General features: G+C 42.4%; 1 protein-coding gene across 1 annotated transcript; it reads left to right on the top strand.

Annotated features, from left to right (window-relative positions):
• Positions 1-12,645: 12,645 nt before the first annotated feature.
• On the top strand, positions 12,646-18,695 carry metap1d (methionyl aminopeptidase type 1D (mitochondrial)). Its single transcript, XM_034195937.1, has 10 exons — positions 12,646-12,725; positions 13,882-14,042; positions 14,167-14,316; positions 14,399-14,547; positions 16,170-16,212; positions 16,306-16,469; positions 16,932-17,029; positions 17,310-17,357; positions 17,446-17,524; positions 18,111-18,695. The coding sequence occupies exons 1-10, from the start codon at positions 12,683-12,685 to the stop codon at positions 18,205-18,207; spliced, it is 1,032 nt and encodes a 343-aa protein (XP_034051828.1). The 5' UTR covers positions 12,646-12,682; the 3' UTR covers positions 18,208-18,695.
• The last annotated feature ends 255 nt before the right edge of the window (positions 18,696-18,950 follow it).

Here is an 18,950-nt window from a genome sequence, read left to right as displayed (position 1 = left end):
ATTCAAGTGGATGAAACCCAACCCAGACCTAGCTTTAAAATCAGCAGGAGTAGCGATCTGACTACTACTACTGGGCGGACCAGGGTTAGGTTGTACATTTCCTGACAGTAATAACAACAACAAAACCAGGCATCTTTTCCTCTTAAACGACACAAATACATTGTCATCTAATTTAGAAACACCGGAAAAGTCTGCGAGAGTGTGATTAGAGCTTAAGCAGCAGTCCTGAAGAACCATCATCGCAGGAAAATAAAAAAGACAAACATATTTTGTCGAGCAGATTGACTGTGACAAGGCAACCGGTAATTGTTTGAGCAACACATCCGAACCTTTGCAGGGGATGCCGATGCCCACTGCGGGTGGCAGAACAGACCTGAATCCAGTAGTCTTCTCAGAATGACTAGAGATCTTCTCATAGTCCAAAACAGTTAACAGGCACAGCAGAATCCCGATATGGGCCATTTTCCCAGACCAGCACACAGTATCCGCGATGTTCCTGGAGCAAAATCAGCACAGCAGCAAAGGACAGGCGAAAACAGCAGCGTGGAAGAGCTCCGGTCCCTCAGTGGTATCCCCGGGGTCAGGGTCGGCGTCATGGGGGGTCATTCGCGGGCCATGCCCCCCCAAATGAGTCACTGTGCCCCCCCAACGCAGGGTGGGCAAGCCTTGTCACTTTGCCGATTTTTTCTTTTTTTTATCATATAGGCTAAGTGAAAACGTTTCCACTAAAGGTTTTTTGTGTGAAATACATCAGAAATAAATAATACAAATATAAAACACAGCCTGAGGTGTGCTCACTGCTGCTCTCTGATTGGTGTGTTGCTTGACCAATGACCCCCCGACCTTTTTTTTGTTATCATTACGTGGCTGAGTGTTTAAATGAAAGCCCAGTGGCGATCTGTTCATCTGTTAAACTGATTATACAGTAAAGCCATCAAAAATAATATGATATACAGTACAGTACAAGTACATGGGTCTCTGTGTTTCATTCAAGCTCTGTGTGTGTGTGGCACGAGCGCATTTTGTGAGTGCGCGAGCGGTAACGTGGAATGTTGTGGTTAGCATCTGGTTAGCTAGCTATGCTAACGGATATAAAGGGCTGTTTCTACACCAAGGTGGAGGAGAGTCCTCTCCTGTCAGACTGAGAGGATCTTATAACGTCAGCTCAGTGAGGTAAGGACTCTCTCAGTGTTTAGATAGTTCACTTTAGTGTAAGTTATCTCAGTGGGTCTCAAACGGTTTGGTCACCATTTATGTAAGTATTTTCGAGGAATACCTTTATATGATCATTATAGTTATTAAAGAGAGAATAAATGAAAAACGGGTATGAAATACTATAGGACAGTAACACAAGAATACAGTTTAAAAGGGGAATGATTAGTGAAATATCCATAAAGAAAAAGTAAATCTGTGTACAGTTCTGTTTCATATGGATGCTGAGAGATGTAGGCTATCCATAGATCTCTTCACTTTGCTCTCAAAGTGCACCAGATTGATGCATTTAACTTCAATATTTTAAAAATAATCTTCCCGGGGGAGCATGCCCCCAGACCCTCCTAGAGGAGGTTAGGTCCACCCCCACCTAAAACATGTTCACATGGATAGGATACTAAATACATTTGCACACTTTTTATATGATGGCCTATGTCCATATCAAATCAAATCAAGTTTTATTTATATAGCACATTTTTCAACGATTTTTGGTCGAGACAAAGTGCTGTATATACAGTATAATACAAAAATAACCTACAGTAAAGACACTTTACAGCAAATACAACAGCACAGTTTGTGCAGAATATCAGTATGAGAAAACGACACCCTCTGTCCTTATATGTCTCTGTTTTGGTGGTCGTGCCACAACCGTGCATGTATGCACAAGTCATAGGTGCGCTGTACAATAGCACTACACCCCTGCAATGTGTGTGAAAGACAATAGACTTTACAGCATGTTTTTTTAAATTAAAGTTGCGTTGGTGTTTGTGTGTTGGTTGTTGACGGCAGTGTGTGCCCCCCCTTGGTAAATGATTGCCCCCCCATTCAAGTTGTTCTAGAGCCGACCCTGCCCGGGGTGAAAGCAGGCCTCTGCAACAGCAGAACCAGGACAGGTGGAAAGCAGGCCCCAGCGGTGGTGAAATCCTCCTCCGCACAGCAGCACACGCCCGGTGGAAGCAGGCCAAGCCCGAAGCGTGGATCCACTCCGTCTCTCCGCGACGACTCCGGGGTAAAAACCTCTCCAGTACAGCCGTATTCTACAGGTGGGAGCAGGCCTCCGTAGATCGCAGATCGCAGGCAGCAAACAGGTGGAGCCGCTCCGTCTCTTCGCGACGAGCAGGCCTCCGTAAATCGCAGATCGCATACAGCAACAGGTGGAGCCGCTCCATCTCTTTGCGACATCTCCGGAGGAAAAACACCTCAGTACAGCCGCACTCGACAGGTGGGGGTAGGCCTCCACAGTTCGCAGACAACTAAAACTACTACTTGTATAAGCAGGGATGGCTAAAAGTTTGTAAGCAGGAGAGCTAGATGCTGCTAGATGCTAACAGATGCCAGATGCTAACAGGTAAGTGCTAATGGTTAATAAGAGTCCCTCAAAAAATGGGTTAATAAAAAGTCCCTCAAAACATGGGTTAATAAATGAGGTGCTATGTGTAGCTTATAGCAACCTGATCAGAGGGAAGTAGGTTCCTTTGTTTCCCCGTGAAGTCCGGTGTCTTTGTCCTCCAGCCCGCTGATTGCAGCTTCCAAGTCGTCTGCTGCATGGATGTCCTCGAGGTCCTTCTCCTCCAGTCCGCTGATGACAGCTTCCGAGTCGACCTCCTTGACGAGAGCCAGTTCCGTCCTGATGTCGTCTAGGGTCCTTCCAGGTGGTTTCCCCGCCGCACACTGGCTCCAGTGATACCAGTTGTCTCCCTTTCCTTCTAGGCGGACGGCATGAGATGTCCTCTGAGTCACTCTGTGGGGGCCGGAGAACCTGGGGTTGAGCCACTTGGGCCTGATGACCTTCAGCCAGACGAACTCCGCTGTGTTGGCCTCGTGTCTCTCGGGTCCCCCTTTGGTGTCAGCGACCTGTGTGGAAAAGCCTGATACCAGCCCCTTAAGTTGCTGGAAATAGGGTTTCGAACTCATGAACTCTACTTCCTTTCCTACGCTCAGGGCTCCTGGGCCCGGAAACTGATGGCCATGGGTCAGCTCAAATGGGGAGAAACCTGTCCCTCGGTTAATAGAACTCCTGATTGACATAAGGGCCAGAGGCAAAGCGTCTAACCATTTCATGCCTGTCTCCTCACATGCTTTGCTGAGTTTCTGTTTGATGTTCTGGTTCATCCTTTCTACCTTTCCCTGAGATTGGGGGTGATAGACAGCTCCGAAACTGTGTCTTAGTCCTAATGACTGTTCTACTGTGCGTAGGTCATGTTTCTTAAAATGGCTGCCATTGTCTGACCTCACTTTCCTAGGAAACCCATGTAGTGGAATGTAATGCGTGACTAAAAACTTGATCACTGAGTCTGCATCTTCTCTCCTACATGGTATAGCTTCTGGCCAACCTGCGTATGCATCTACCACCACTAGTAAGTACCTGAACCCTTTTACTTTGTCAATCATGTCAGTGTAGTCAATGATGATTTCTTCTCCTGCCATCTTAGGTAAAGGGAACTTTCCCTGGTGTGGTTTTACTGTGGCTCTGATGTTATGGGTTAGGCAAATTACACATTCTTCCAGGTAATTAGCTATCATGTCAGGTAGGTAAGGGTTCCACCAATGAGTGAGGTGTCTGTTCATCTGAGTTTTACCACAATATGTTGGGACGTGTGCTTCTTTAAGCATTGATCTTATCCATCCTGGGGGTATCACTGGTCTCCCATCTGGGGAGTACCATATTCCGTCTTTGTTGGTAGCTCCTCTGTCTAACCATACTGTTTTATCCTGAGGAGACACTGCTGCTTGAGCTTCTTTAAGAGTATCATCTGTTACTGCAGGCAGTAAGTCAGCAGATTTTGAGACCAGCATTTTAAACTGGGGTATATACCCTGCTTTGGCTTTAGCTGCTTTGTCTGCTGCATTGTTACCCCAAGACAAATAGTTGTCTGCCATGCTGTGACCTTTACACTTAAGTACAGCTAGCTTGTTTGGCAACATTACTGCTTCTGCAAGCCTTTTGATCTCTTTCTCGTGTTTGATGGGGGTATTGGTGGATGTTACAAACCCTGCTCTCATCCACTGGCGCATTTCCACATGTATGACACCATGGACATATGCTGAGTCAGTATAGATGTTTACATCTTTCTCTTTTGATAGCTCTAATGCTGCAATGACTCCCATTACTTCTGCCAACTGTGCTGAAACTTTCCCTGTCACTTTTCCTGCTGCTCTTTCCTCAAACTGTCCCTCAGCTGTTTGACCCACCACTGCGTAGGCCGCTTGGAGCCCGTTGGTGGGGTGTCTGAAACAACAGCCGTCTGTGAACAGGTTTTCTGCATGTGGCATAGGCTCGTCTCTGAGATCTATTCTTAGCTTCACATCCTGGATGATTCTTTCCTCACACCTATGGGGTTCTCCGCTGGCAATGGTGTCTGCACTGTTAACTCCTTCATGTGTGTAGGTGATGTGTGCTTGTGTCAGAGTTTTCTCTAACCTGGTCTGTCTTGTGGAAGTCATTGTGAATGCACTTGAGTTCACAAAAGAGACAATGCTATGTGTTGTCAGTACTGTCAAAGGGTGTCTCATCACAATGTGTGAAATCTTGTTTAAGATACGTGCTGTACCTGCTGCATGTCTTGTGCATGGAGGTTCTCTGTTCTCCACTCTGTCCAGGGTGTTAGGGAAATGATTGACCTAGACTCCTAGATATGACGTACAGGACCAACCCTGACGTCTGTTTATCTCCTTTAAGGACATAGGCTGCTTCAGCCATAATGTTATTGTTCCCATTCTGTGACCGGTCAACACTAGGTCACAGATGGTCTGTTGTTGTGGGTGCACTGGGACACTTCCTTCTATGTTGTTTGTGGACTCCAAGGTATGACATCTTCGAGGCCATAAGTGACGGACGCAAGTGACTCAGTGTGCCCAACTGTTTAAACTATCTTATCAAAATATGTTGATTATTCTCTGTGAAACCAGTTAAATGGGCTAACGAGAGAGAGGCGCTCCAGAACTGACGTGGCAACTTGTGATGTGAATCCTCCGGCCGTAACTCCAAATAAACCTCCAGTGTTTGACATCAAAGCTCCTGCTCTACCGTGTCTCCTTCCTGAGTCGGTGACTCCCACTGCATTGCTACACAGAAGTTTCCCTTACACAGGGTGATACTAATGTACATCAGTATTGACCTACATCCCCCCTTTTTCTGAAATAGAATACCATTTACTGTGTTTTCACTTTCAGAAACATCAAGGAAAAATGGTAATGCATAGGATGCAGAGGCGAGAGAGGTGACCTGGGACATGGATTGTTTGAGAGAAATGAACGCAGCTTCTGCAGCTTGTGTCCAGTCCAGGGTGACAGTGAGATTGCGCATGCCCTTCTCATTTATCAGTGTTCTTAGTCCAGCTGTCCTTAGGTTATACTCTGGGATGTAATGTCTGCTGTAGCCTGTGAGCCCCAGAAAAGATAGCATGTTCTTGACTGTCTTGGGTTTGGGGTGATGTAATATGCTTTCTTGATGTGCTGCTGACATGCCTGTACCTGCTGGAGAGATGCAGAAGAAAGCGTTGGCCAGGTCAATACAGGTGAACCATGTATGTTCAGGTGAGATATTACAGATAGCCGTGTATGGGTTAAGCACTGGTACCAGAGCTGTAGTGGTGATAGCATTAATGGTCCTCAAATCATGAGCCATCCTATACTCCCCGCTAGGTTTTGATACCGGGAGTATTGGAGTATTCCACTCACTTTTTGAGGGTTCCAACACCCCCGCTCTCTTTAGTCCCTCAACTACATTACATTATATTACATTGCATTTAGCTGACGCTTTTATCCAAAGCGACTTACAATAAGTACATTCGACCAGGAAGACACAACCTTGAAGAAAACAGAATCATATAAGTACATCAGGTTTCATAGAGCCAAACATTTCAAGTGCTACTCAACTGGCTTTAGGTAAGCCAGTCCTTTATTAGTATAAAAGTGCTTCGTTAATAGTTCTAACGCTCGAAGTGGAGTCGAAAGAGATGAGTTTTCAGTTTGCGCCGGAAGATGTGCAAGCTATCTGCTGTCCTGATGTCAATGGGGAGCTCATTCCACCATCTTGGAGCCAGGACAGCAAACCCACGTGTTTTCGCCGATGGGAATTTGGGTCCTCCTCGCAGCGAGGGCGCAGCGAGTCGTTTGGCTGATGCAGAGCGTAGTGCACGTGCTGGGGTGTACGGTTTAACCATGTCCTGGATGTAGGAAGGGCCAGATCCATTCGCAGCATGGTAAGCAAGTACCAGTGTCTTGAAGTGGATTCTAGCAGTTACCGGAAGCCAGTGAAGGGAGCGGAGGAGCGGAGTGGTGTGGGAGAATTTAGGAAGGTTGAAGACCAGACGAGCCGCTGCATTCTGGATGAGCTGCAGAGGTCGGATGGCACATGCAGGTAGACCAGCCAGGAGGGAGTTGCAGTAGTCTAGGCGTGAGATGACGAGAGCCTGGACCAGAACCTGAGTCGCTTTCTGAGTCAGCTGGGGACGTATCTTCCTGATGTTGTAAAGCGTGTATCTGCAGCAGCGGGTTGTAGCAGCGATGTTTGCAGTGAAGGACAGGTTGTTATCTAGGGTCACACCCAGATTCCTTGCAGTCTGAGTCGGGGAAACAACTGAGGTGCCGATGTTGATTGTTAGGTCAAGAGTGGGACAATCTTTTCCCGGGAGGAAGAGCAGCTCAGTCTTGTCAAGGTTGAGCTTGAGGTGGTGAGCAGACATCCACTGAGAGATGTCAGCTAGACAAGCAGAGATGCGTGCAACGACCTGGGTCTCTGAGCGGGGAAAGGACAGAATTAATTAATTAACTACCTTGCTGATACCCCCTTTGGCCTGTGGTTTAACAGGGTACTGTGATAGATTTATAGGCATAGAGCAGCTCACCTCAAATGTTATCGGTGCAGCCTTTGAGCAGAAACCTACGTCATGAGAGTCAGATGACCACAGGTCAGGTGGGAGGTCACGCAACATGTCATCAGTGTATTTGCAAATGATCTGAGTGATCACTGTGTTGTAGCCACAATTGGGACACTAAGGTCCAAAAGGTTAAACCTCGCATTATCATTAAGAGAGACAAAAAACATTTTGTGGAGCAGGGTTTTGTGCATGATCTGTTTGATTTTGATTGGGGTAAAATCGATCTGTGTGCTGATGTGGAAACCGCATGGTCTTATTTTTATCTTGGTTTTATGGAGATCATTGATAGACATGCACCCCTGCGTAAATTTAGAGTAAAGGGACGAGACAATCCTTGGTTTTCTGCTAATCTGTCCAGTCTCCTTCATGAGAGAAACAAGGCCTGGGCAAAGGCTAGGAAATCAGGCTTAGAGGTAGAATGGCTGCGTTTTAGGCAGCTAAGAAATAGCTTCACATCGCAAATCAAAAGTGCTAGATCAAAGTACTATCTGTCAGTAACCACAAAGAATCTGAATAATCCTGGAAAATTTTGGAAAGCCATTCAATCGTTATCCACCGGCGATATCCGTAATGAGCTACCTCCGTGCATTACCACAGCATCTGGCACTATATCGGACAGGGCTACTATGCTAAATTGCTTTCATGAGCATTTTGTGTCCTGTGGTTCTCTATTTGATTCTGTCACTAACTCTGCTTCTGTGAACACTACAGTATGTGACTCTGAAAAACGTGTGTTGGAAAACCCTTTTAGTTTTACCCCTTTTACTGTTGATGTTGTTCGTGAAGCTTTAACCAAGTTAGATCCTAAGAAACCGGCCGGCCCGGACAACGTAGAACCTTTCTTTTTAAAGATAGCTGCAGATTTTATTGCTCCACCTCTCACTACTCTTTTAACCTCTCCCTCAGCACTAACACAATTCCAAAATTGTGGAAGTCAGCGTATGTCCTGCCTTTGCTAAAAGGAGGGGAGGCCACTTTATTAAATAACTATAGGCCAATCTCTAAGTTGTCAGTTCTGGCTAAGGTTCTTGAACGTTTAGTGAGTGAACAGGTAAAGGTGTTTTTATGTACAAATGACATCCTGTCTAAACATCAGTCAGGCTTCAGAAAGCAACATAGCACCATCACTGCCACAATGAAAGTGGTGAATGATGTGGCGAGTATTTTAGATAATAAGCAGAGTTGTGCAGCTCTATTTATTGACCTTTCCAAAGCGTTTGACACCGTCGATCATCACATTTTAAAGCAGAGGCTAGCCAGTATAGGCATGTCCAGCCATGGGGTGGTTTGTAAACTACCTCTCTGAAAGGTCCCAATGTGTTCATTTTGATGGGCTGTCTTCTGAGTGGTTGAACATTGCAAATGGTGTTCCCCAAGGTTCTGTTTTAGGTCCACTTGTATTCTCCATCTACATCAACAGTTTAGGTGAAAATGTGGATGAAGCTACTTTACATTTTTATGCGGATGATACCGTGATGTACTGTGCAGGTCCCTCCATTAAGGAGGCTGGTGTTAAATTACAGGCTGTTTTTAACATTATTCAGACTCAGCTCTCTGAACTAAAGCTTCTTTTAAATGTTGAGAAAACCAAGGTAATGCTCTTTTCTAAAGCTAAAAAGACACCAGAGCCTGTTTTAGATATTGTAACTACGCAAGGAATAAAACTTGAAGTGGTTACCTGTTACAAATACCTTGGTATCTGGCTTGATGATTGTCTCACTTTTAAACTTCATGTCAATAACCTGCTTAAAAAGCTGAGGGTTAGGCTAGGTTTCTTCTACAGGAACAAGTCCTGTTTCTCGCTTGAGGCCAGGTAAAGGCTAGTCACTGTGACCTTTTTACCTGTGCTGGACTATGGTGATCTGATGTATATGAATGCACCTGCCAATTGCCTGATCAAGTTAGATACTGCGTATCACAGTGCACTGAGATTTGTGACAAACTGTAAAGCATTAACCCATCACTGTACCCTGTATGCAAGGGCTGGTTTACTTTCACTAACTGTACGGAGGCTCAGTCTTTGGTACATTTTTATATACAAAGCCATGTTAGGGAAACTTCCATCTTATATCTGCTCCCTGATCTCACGGAAAATTGTAAGTGGCTACTGCCTGAGTTCGAATGCTGTGGTTTTATTAAATGTGCCAACTGCTAGGACTGTTTTAGGGAAGACAGCTTTTAGATGCGCAGCTCCTCTGTCTTGGAATAGTCTGCAAATTAAATGGAAACTGAACAATCTGGTGCCACTAAATGTTTTTAAAGCTCGGTTGGATGCTACTCAATCGGAAGCTATTGGTACCTGTTTATGTGGATAATTGTGTAAATTATGTTGTATGATGTCCTTTTGTTGTTCTATTTATGTTTTTATGTTTCATGTGGAACTACTTGAGCAGGTCTCCCTTGAAAAAGAGATCAATGATCTCAATGGAATTTATCTGTATAAATAAAGGTTTGAAATGAAAAAAAAAAAAAAAAAAGGTCAGTCCTCTCTCTACCATGATGTCTATCCACTTCATGTCTCTCCATGAAGATGCATTCTTGAGTGCAGATTTTTAGAGCATAAGCTTTGTGTGAAGGAGAGTATGTGAGTGCTGCTATTTGTGTTGGTTCCCAATCCTCGACTTCTAGCAGTGTTTTGACCATAGGACCAAGTTATTTAGCTTCATAGCCCTTTCTGATAGCTAATGAAATGTGTGGTGTAGCTTCAGCTGACATACGGTACCAATAGAGTTGTTAATCAGTGAGTTCAACAGATGCAGCCACCCCCGCTTGTCCCACAAATAAATTGGTTGTGGTTACGTCCCAAATGGACAGAGCCACCTCTTTGTCATATCCATATGCATAACTTTGGTCGTCTTTTCTATCATAATTTAGCGTCAGATGGGGAGGGTCTGGAGGGGAACCATAAGGCCTGAGGAGGTTAATCCACGGCTTCCATTGTTGAAAAATGGAAAATAGTCCTGGTGTGTTGTCTTGGGGCCGGTCGAGCAACCCCCAGTATATAGGGGCATACTGAGTTGCATCTGCTTCAGTGGATTGGCCCAACAACATCTGAGAACCTGACTTTATGGTGGATATTGAACAATTGAGGCGAGTGCCGTCTGGAAACGATATTATCAGTCCATCGGGGGAACAGAGGATGGAGGCATTAGCTTTGATAAGAACATCCCTTCCCATGAGGTTAGCCGGACTTTGAGGTGCCAGAATATACTGATGGAAAAATATCTGGCCTGCTATTTTGGTGGTTAATGGCGTAGAGAGCGGTACTTGCTCTATTCCTCCCGAAAACCCTATGACTGAGACTTTATTACTTGAAATGGACATGTTGAACACGGGGGAGTTGATAGTTGAATATCTAGCTCCTGAATCAACAAGGAATGATAGCTTCGAGTTTTTTACAGTCATGTCCATGTAAGGATCCGCCAGGCCCCTACATTCTGGGTTCCCTGGGCGACCTCATTGTGGTGGGTAATAGTCTTGTTCATACAGCACAAACTGGCCATAGGGGGCAGCCATTGCATTGGGTGCAACATGACCCTGGTCTTGTTGTTGGGCCTGTGGGGCTGCCTCATGGGGTTTCTGGAAATGCTGCATGTCTGTTGTGTACCCTTGTCCATGCCCTCTCTGTCCCCCTTGTCCCCGCCCTCCCTGTGGGCATTGTTTATACCAGTGGTCGGCCTGTCCACAGGTGAAGCACACCTTCTGCTGATATTGGTTCCCTCCTGGAGCTGTTCCAAACCCTCCTCTACCTCTAGCTTTGCCTCTGAACCCACCCCTCTGTTGCTGAAAACCATTATTATAGCCATATTGGGGCTGGTTATAGGACGGACCTTGGTTGGGAAAACCCCCTTGTGGGTTTTGCGGCCCCGGTGCCTGCTCTGCTGGCGCCACGGGATGAACAATCAACTGTTTGGCACTCTTTTTCTCATTTTGAACTGTTTTACGGGCTATTTCCAGCTGAGTACGGAATAGTTGCACTCTCAACTCTTCCTCCTCGGTTTTATTTTTAGTGAGTTGTTTGTTAAATTTACCTAAATGATGGGCCAAATGGCGCTCCCATGTCTGCGTGTTTAGGTGATCTGCTTCCGGGTTGTCCTCCATGAGAGCTTTAATCTCGGCAGGTACAGCTGCCAGTATCGCTTTACGGAACATCTGCACATGTTGGTCATTATTTTCTGGACTATAGTCAGTAGCTACTGTGTATTGTTGGCGTGACCTGAGCAACATGGTTGCTGCGGCCTCTCCAGGTATGAATGTGAAAGACAGTGAACCGTAACCTCCTCCTGTCTGTGGGAAATGTTCTCTCATTGCCTTGCTAAGCAAGCTGTGTATGTCTTTGGAAGAGATAGGCTTGTCATCGCTCATTCTTCCTGTACCTGATCTTCCCTCAACTCTTTCTACCTCATAGCTGGAAGTCTGTTGTGCTAATATCCTCCTGAAATCTCCAAGGCAGATTTGCGTCCCTTTATGATGCTGAAGGAGCCTAGGAGCATCACAACTGCACACCACAGACACTGACCAAACGTCGCTCCTGGACGATTATGGAGTGAGAGTGTGTTGATGGCATGTGCCCATGAAATGAGAAAATTAAAACTTTGGAAAGGCCTTGATCTGCAGAGTGGTGCAGGTACACACGCAGGTACACACACACACACACACACACACACACACACACACACACACACACACACACACACACACACACACACACACACACACACACACACACACACACACACACACACACACACACACACACACACACACACACACACACACACACACACACACACACACACACAACCACAACATTTGAACTCAATACAGTATCCAAAAAATACATCATATAATTTTAGTTAATATTTTACCTCAGAAACACACTTTCGCTGATATCTGATATATTCAAACATGGCTCCTTTTTTTCTCAGCGCTCTTACCATCTAACTGCGCATGTGCCGAGTGAGTGTCATCACTCTAGCTTGTTTGTGATTGGAGATATTGAAGGTGTTACAACCGACCATGTTGTAAAAAAGTAATACTCAACAGGATATAAAAGAGTAATGAGGGGCAGCAGATGTCAGTCTTTGCATTGGACACTTTATTGTCACTTAACACATACAACCAAATTACGTTTGGTGATTTTCAACAACCATCAGCAACAAACATGATGAAAACAAGGCAATAAAAGAAAAACAAGCAGAGAAAAAACATAAAAAAACATTGCACATCATTTTTAGATTGGGAGTGGTTTTCTAAACTGTATTGGTAAAAATAATGATGTGTTAAACACACGTAGGGAAATCATCACATACATTTAAAATAGAACAAAAAAGGAGGAAAAAAGCCATACACTAAACAACACAGGTTAGAATTGAAATGATATAGCTACAAGTTTTTTTATATATATATATATATATATATATAATATATATATATATATATATATATATATGTTAAAAATCACAAGAAAGAAAACAAGTCTGTGGAAAATTAATAATGCATGACATGGATGGTGCAAGAGAGACAGATCCGTAGTATCCGGTGTGCGTCACATGACTTCCGCATCACGTGACCATCAATAAAAATCCATGGCGGCGCACTGTTCTGCACGATTAGCAACAAGAGCGGCAGGTACTGAGCTAAATAATCACTGTCCATACTCTATAGACAGACAGCTAACATCAGCGGCTGCTTGGACCACATGTGTCCTCGCGTTAGTCATAGATAAAGTACTTCTTTAACAAACCCATTAGAACATGACAGCAGCTCTAATATTGTGTCAAAGAGGGGCGGTGTTTTAACTACTGTTAGCTTGCTAGCTAACTTATCGTTACGTCAAGAACCCGTGTATCCCGACTGGGCAGTAAGGGGTCAGAATATTAGAAACACCCCTTATTATCATGCAACACACACACACACACACACACACACACACACACACACACACACACACACACACACACACACACACACACAAAGTAAGACCTCTGTGTTAAAATATATTACACTTCTTAGTTAAATAGTTGTTTTGACTGCATTACAGTGTACAGGAGTACCTTATACATTGGCCACAAAGTGTATGTTGCATATTATTTTACCCGCACAAGTGAACTGGATGTTTACCATGATATTTACCCTTTTACCTCCAAGTTTCCATTGCACTGAGCAAAGTGTAAACTATAGCTTTATTATTAGTCCCAATAACAACCATCACTAATTTGCTGGAATAATAACCACTGGCCCAAGTTTCTTTTACACAAAGAAAGGTACTAATAAAATATATTAGGGTGAACAAGGTCTTACTTGTTAAAGCATATAATGTGCACAGCAAAACATATCAAACAATTACCTTTGCAAGATTGTCATTATCTACTCAATATTATCTATCACTTACAGTGAAACGTATGCAAACATGTACAATACAACCACGCAGCGTGTGGTCTTCATGTAATGCCAGTAGCCCTGACTTGTGATCACTTCTTTTATTTTATTCTATGAGGAGGATAACATATAACAAAGTTTCTTCTGCTGCACTCAAACTGAGTTTACCTTGTCGGTCAATTAGAGGTCAATGTCCAGGACATCCCATGTACTTACATATTTGAGGATGTTCTCATCAGATATGGTTGACCACACATTGTCACTGTTGTTTAATTGATTAAAAAACATTTGTGAAGGTGGTTCCCAGCCCCATCATACCATTTCTACTTCTACCATTTATTTTTGCAGAAAAGCTTTGTGAAAGAGAACCCGTATATCTTCATTGTGTTGCTTTCCTTTTTTCCAGGCTTGGGTGGTTTTCTGCAGAGAGCTTGCCGTTTAAGAAGCTCTGGCCCCCCCACAGCCCTACTGTGTCAGCAACATCGGCACCTCTTCTGGAGGAAGTGGAAAAGTTCTCAAAATGTAGTTCGGCCAGCTACTGTTCGGCCTGCCTATGCAGTACCTAAGGTACGGCACCTCGTGATTTTCTAAGTCAGCTCAAATTTCATATTGTAATTTGTTGTGTATTTCTAAATAATGACTCCTTTAATTTCCCCACCCTTTGTACTCTGTTTTCCCTCCCTGACTGTAGCACATTGTGCAGCCTGGCTATGTAACCAGTGGGATTGTCCCAGAATGGCCAGACTACCTAGAAATCAAAGACCAAGAGCAGATCGACGGCCTCGTCAGAGCGTGTCAGTTAGCCAGACACGTACTGCTACTAGCTGGTTGCAGCTTGAGGGTAAGCACCTTATAACTACAGGGGGCATTTATGACTCTATAACATCAAAAACAATGTTCCAATTTTGATCTGTGACTTCCAGGTAGGTATGACAACAGATGATATAGACTTCATTGTGCACCAAGAGACTATCAAGCACAACGCCTACCCATCCCCTCTGAGATACGGGGGTTTTCCCAAGTCAGTCTGTACGTCTGTGAACAACGTGATCTGCCACGGGATACCTGACAGGTAACAGCACAGTGAATCACAACCTTCAGATGAGGGGTGTCTAAACCTTTTCATGCTAAGGGCATCATGAAGGAAAAATGTTTGTCCTTTGCCATGAGCCTTTTTATTTAAGAGACTATCATAATAAGTGAGTAGGGATTTATACTTCATTTTGATACATTCAGCAAGCTGAATATATTGTAAATTATCACATACATTAAGGTATTAATGACACACATTATTTAAATAAACAGAACAATATTTGTATTAAAGATTCTAAAATGTTTAATGTTATGTGAATTTGAAAATGATTTTTCATCTCAAGAGTAGAACACATTCAAATTAATTTTGGCAACTAATAAAAAAAAGATTTATGTTATAGGGGTGTAACGGTATCCGTATTCGTCCCGTACCGTCACGGTTCGGACGTCACGGTTCGGCACATGCAGTCACACGGCGAATACGCCTTTTTTTACGAGTGGGAAAAAAGTCTGTCACTCAGGGCAGTATTACACTATATATAATCCAGGGGGCGGTATTGCGCCTAAAAGCCAGCCGCCCGTAAATAACAAATGAAGAACAAGAACAAAACACAACAAAATGAACACAATACATTAAGAAGAAAAGTTAGTAGCTACAGCGAGTTCACACAACACACAGGAGCTAGAAGACCCACCTGCTTCTTTTAAATCAGCTGTGTGGGAACATTTCGGGTTCCCTGTGGACTACAACAATGATGGGGTGCGAGTTGTGGATCGGACGAGGACGGTGTGTCGGCGTTGTTCGACAGCGGTGCGGTATGCTAGTGGTAACACGTCAAACATGCTCAATCACATCCGAGTCAGTCTCAGTCCCCAGCGAGAGGGTTTTCTCGACGGCAGGTGACATAGTTACCGCCAACAGATCTGCCCTCACTACTGACAACGTAGACAAACTCATCTTTTTGAAGAAAAACTTGAAAATAGAGTAAAGCTCGAGTACCTTTATTTAGGCATAATGGCCTCACACACTCACAAGTTAATTACACATGTTAGACATTGCTCCTAAAGGTACAGATTTTATTTTGTTTTATATTTATCATTGTATTTATTTTATATTTTGACATCAGGAGATGTTATACAGTTCTGTATTGCCTTTTATTGATTGTGATTGAAACACTTTCTTATTATTTATTTTAATATTTTCAAGACATTCTTTTTAGTTGTACAGCTTATTTAACCTTTTAGTTTGACATTAGCCATTATAAATAATATGGCCATCTGAGTGTGTGTGTTACTGTTTGTGGTTTGTTTTTAAGTGTGTAATACAGTTAATGATTCCAAATGTTAGAGTTACTTATTTTCATACCAAAACTTGCACTACTGTTACAAAGAAATAACAGCAAAAAAAATTATGCATTTGGGACTTTTTTTTGCTTTTCCTTGTTGTACCGAACCCGTACCGAACCGTGACCCCCAAACCGAGGTATGAACCGAACCGTGACTTCTGTGAACCTTTACACCCCTATTATGTTATATTATAAGCTGAGGTACTATTGTGACGGCCAATATCAATTATTATAACGCAAATGTGGTACAAAATTAAGAATGTGAGAGATTTTCTGTGTTTGCACCGTTCATTTTTTATATGCTTGTGTCCTGCAGTCGGCAACTTGAGGACGGAGATATCATCAACGTTGATGTCACTGTGAGTTGATGCCTTAACAGACACACAATCAAACTCAAAGACATTACTGCAAACGTTACCAGAACATCACTGACTTCTGCCTGCTTCTTACAGGTGTATCTAGATGGTTACCATGGTGACACCTCAGAGACCTTCTTGATTGGCCAGGTGGACGAGGTCGGGCAGCGATTGGTGGAAACTGCCAGGCGCTGCCGAGACGAAGCCATCGCTGCCTGCATGCCCGGTGCACAGCTCTGTGTTATAGGAAACACTATCAGGTAACAACAACTAAATCAAATCATATCCTTTAAGAAAGATAAACTAAACTGAAACTATATTAGGTGATTCAAATCAATACAAATTGAAATAAATTCATTTAGGTTTTAACATTCCAGGAGAGGGCGCTATGCCGCAATATTTAAAAATGTATGAATCCTTGTTTTTTCTTGTAGAATAACTATCAAGATCATGATTTAATGTGAAAGGGTTGTTGATTACCAAATTAAAAGATTTGGAAATGAAAGCCATTCCTACACAGTTCTCTAACCATGTATTCTGTAGCTACATACTTCTTAAACATTATACCTGGCCCTTCGAAAAAACAACTATGACTAAACTAAACCTTTCTGAAAAGCTGAAACTAAACTGAAATGAGCTCTAAAAACAAAGAAATCCAGACTAAAATGAATGACATTCATTGTTTTTAATATGCCAGCTGATATTTTTTGTTCTTGTTGCAGTGAAATTGCGCTGGCCAGTGGCTTCCGTGTGTGCCCTTATTTCATTGGTCATGGAATAGGTTCTTACTTTCATTGCCATCCTGAGATTTGGCACCATGGTGAGTTTGAATAAGCCTTGAGATGTTATCACATGTGTGCATGCAGACTCTGACTTAGTCAATAGGCTTTGGTTTCCTTTAAATGTTGTATGTACTGTCTGGAGAAAATGTATATGGAATACTGTAAACGTCTGTACATCTCATACAACTTGTCTAGTTTGTACTCTAGGATATTAAAAAGCTGAAATGGGAACAATAGAAATTAATCTGGAAACCATACCAATATTGCCAAAAGTAATTCTTAATCATTTAAGAGAATCATCTTTTTGTTTATTTTCAGCAAACGACAATGATATGGTCATGGATGAAGGGATGTCTTTCACAATAGGCAAGTTACTTTATTTATTTTATTTTTGTTTCAACATTAAGATACCACTGTGTATAAACGTGGTATTAACACCTCTGTTTCTTTTTAGAGCCCATACTGATGGAGGGCTCTTCAGAGTTCAGGATCCTGAGGGACAAGTGGACCGCAGTGTCTACAGACAATAAAAGGTACATGGTCACAACTAGTTATATTTTGGCTCTGTGTTTTAGCAAAAAAAAGTTTCCTGACCAAAATGTTTCCAAGCTAGCATCATTATAGCACATATAAGTCTTAAAACTAGAACTGCTTAAGACAATGCACAATCTATCACAACTTCAACTTATGGAGAAAGACTGGGATATTCCACCTTGGTAATTGTTTTCATGTAACTCTTATTCTTATTTATTAGTACATTGGATTAATGTTTAATTTATTCAATAAAATAAATAATTGTGTTTTCATTGTTAAGAACTCAACAAGCAATATGTTGTATTTTACCAGTAAACTCAATGCAGCAGAAAGGAAGATCTGAACACACTCTTATCATTATTACATTACACAAGTATTATTGTTATCATGACATTCAAGGTATTTCGTTTTTTCTTATGTGATGCAGACATACATAAAACAAAGACAAATATTTTTGACATTACAGTTTTTTTCTGTATTTGACCAAATTAACCAACTTATCTCAAGTTTCATACTCTTACACAGATCAAAGTGTTCTTCTTAAAGCTAACACATGTTGTGTTTTCTTAACTGACATTCATGCAGGTCGGCTCAGTTTGAGCACACGGTGGTCATCACATCTGACGGGGTGGATATTCTCACCAAACTGCCAGAAGAGAGGAATCTAGAATTGAATAAATGAGACTGCTCACGCCAACAAGTTAGAAATCTATTTACCTCGAAAAAAGCGAGACAGTTACCGTCTCTACCTGTAAAATGTATAAAAAATATATTTTGTATTATTTTGCTTATATTTATTAACTAGGGGCAACACATACAGTATCTGTATTTTCAGTTATACTGAGTTGTTTTTCCCCCATAAATTGTAGCGTATACAGAGAAAAAGCAGTTGCTGGTGTATCGTGTAACTGTAGTAGAGATCTATGCATGTCCTGAGTGTTAGTGCTGTCACTTTAAGAAACCCCAATGTCAGTCTGTTCTTTTGCTAACCCATCAGCAGCTGACCAGCTGATACATTGGACAATTGGAAGTTGATAATGATTTGTGACAATTTGGAGAGACTTTTAAATGGAAACAACCCGAGTAATGCCTTGGTATTTTAGAGTATCAAGGTCCTTAATCCAAATTCTCCCATCCACTTAAGAAATAAAAGACTTGCCATCAACCAAACACTGTATTATGTTCTCTCTGTTTTACCTTTTAAGCATTAACTTAGCTGTTTCATTATATTATCTGTAACTGTCTCTCATAATTATGGTCTAAATGTTTCATAGTCTTCTCTACACTGCAATGCATTTAATCCAGTTATAGAAAACCAAATCTTTTTTTTGTGTCTAATATCAAAATTATGTTTCAAACATCTGACAACCAATATTTATGTAATTTTAGAATACAATATTCTCTATTTCATAAAAATACAAATCC

This window comes from Gymnodraco acuticeps, unplaced genomic scaffold, assembly GCF_902827175.1.
Source record: "Gymnodraco acuticeps unplaced genomic scaffold, fGymAcu1.1, whole genome shotgun sequence".
Lineage (NCBI taxonomy): Eukaryota > Metazoa > Chordata > Actinopteri > Perciformes > Bathydraconidae > Gymnodraco > Gymnodraco acuticeps.
Note: the sequence above shows the minus strand (reverse complement) of the source record. Positions and strands in the feature narration are given on the sequence as shown.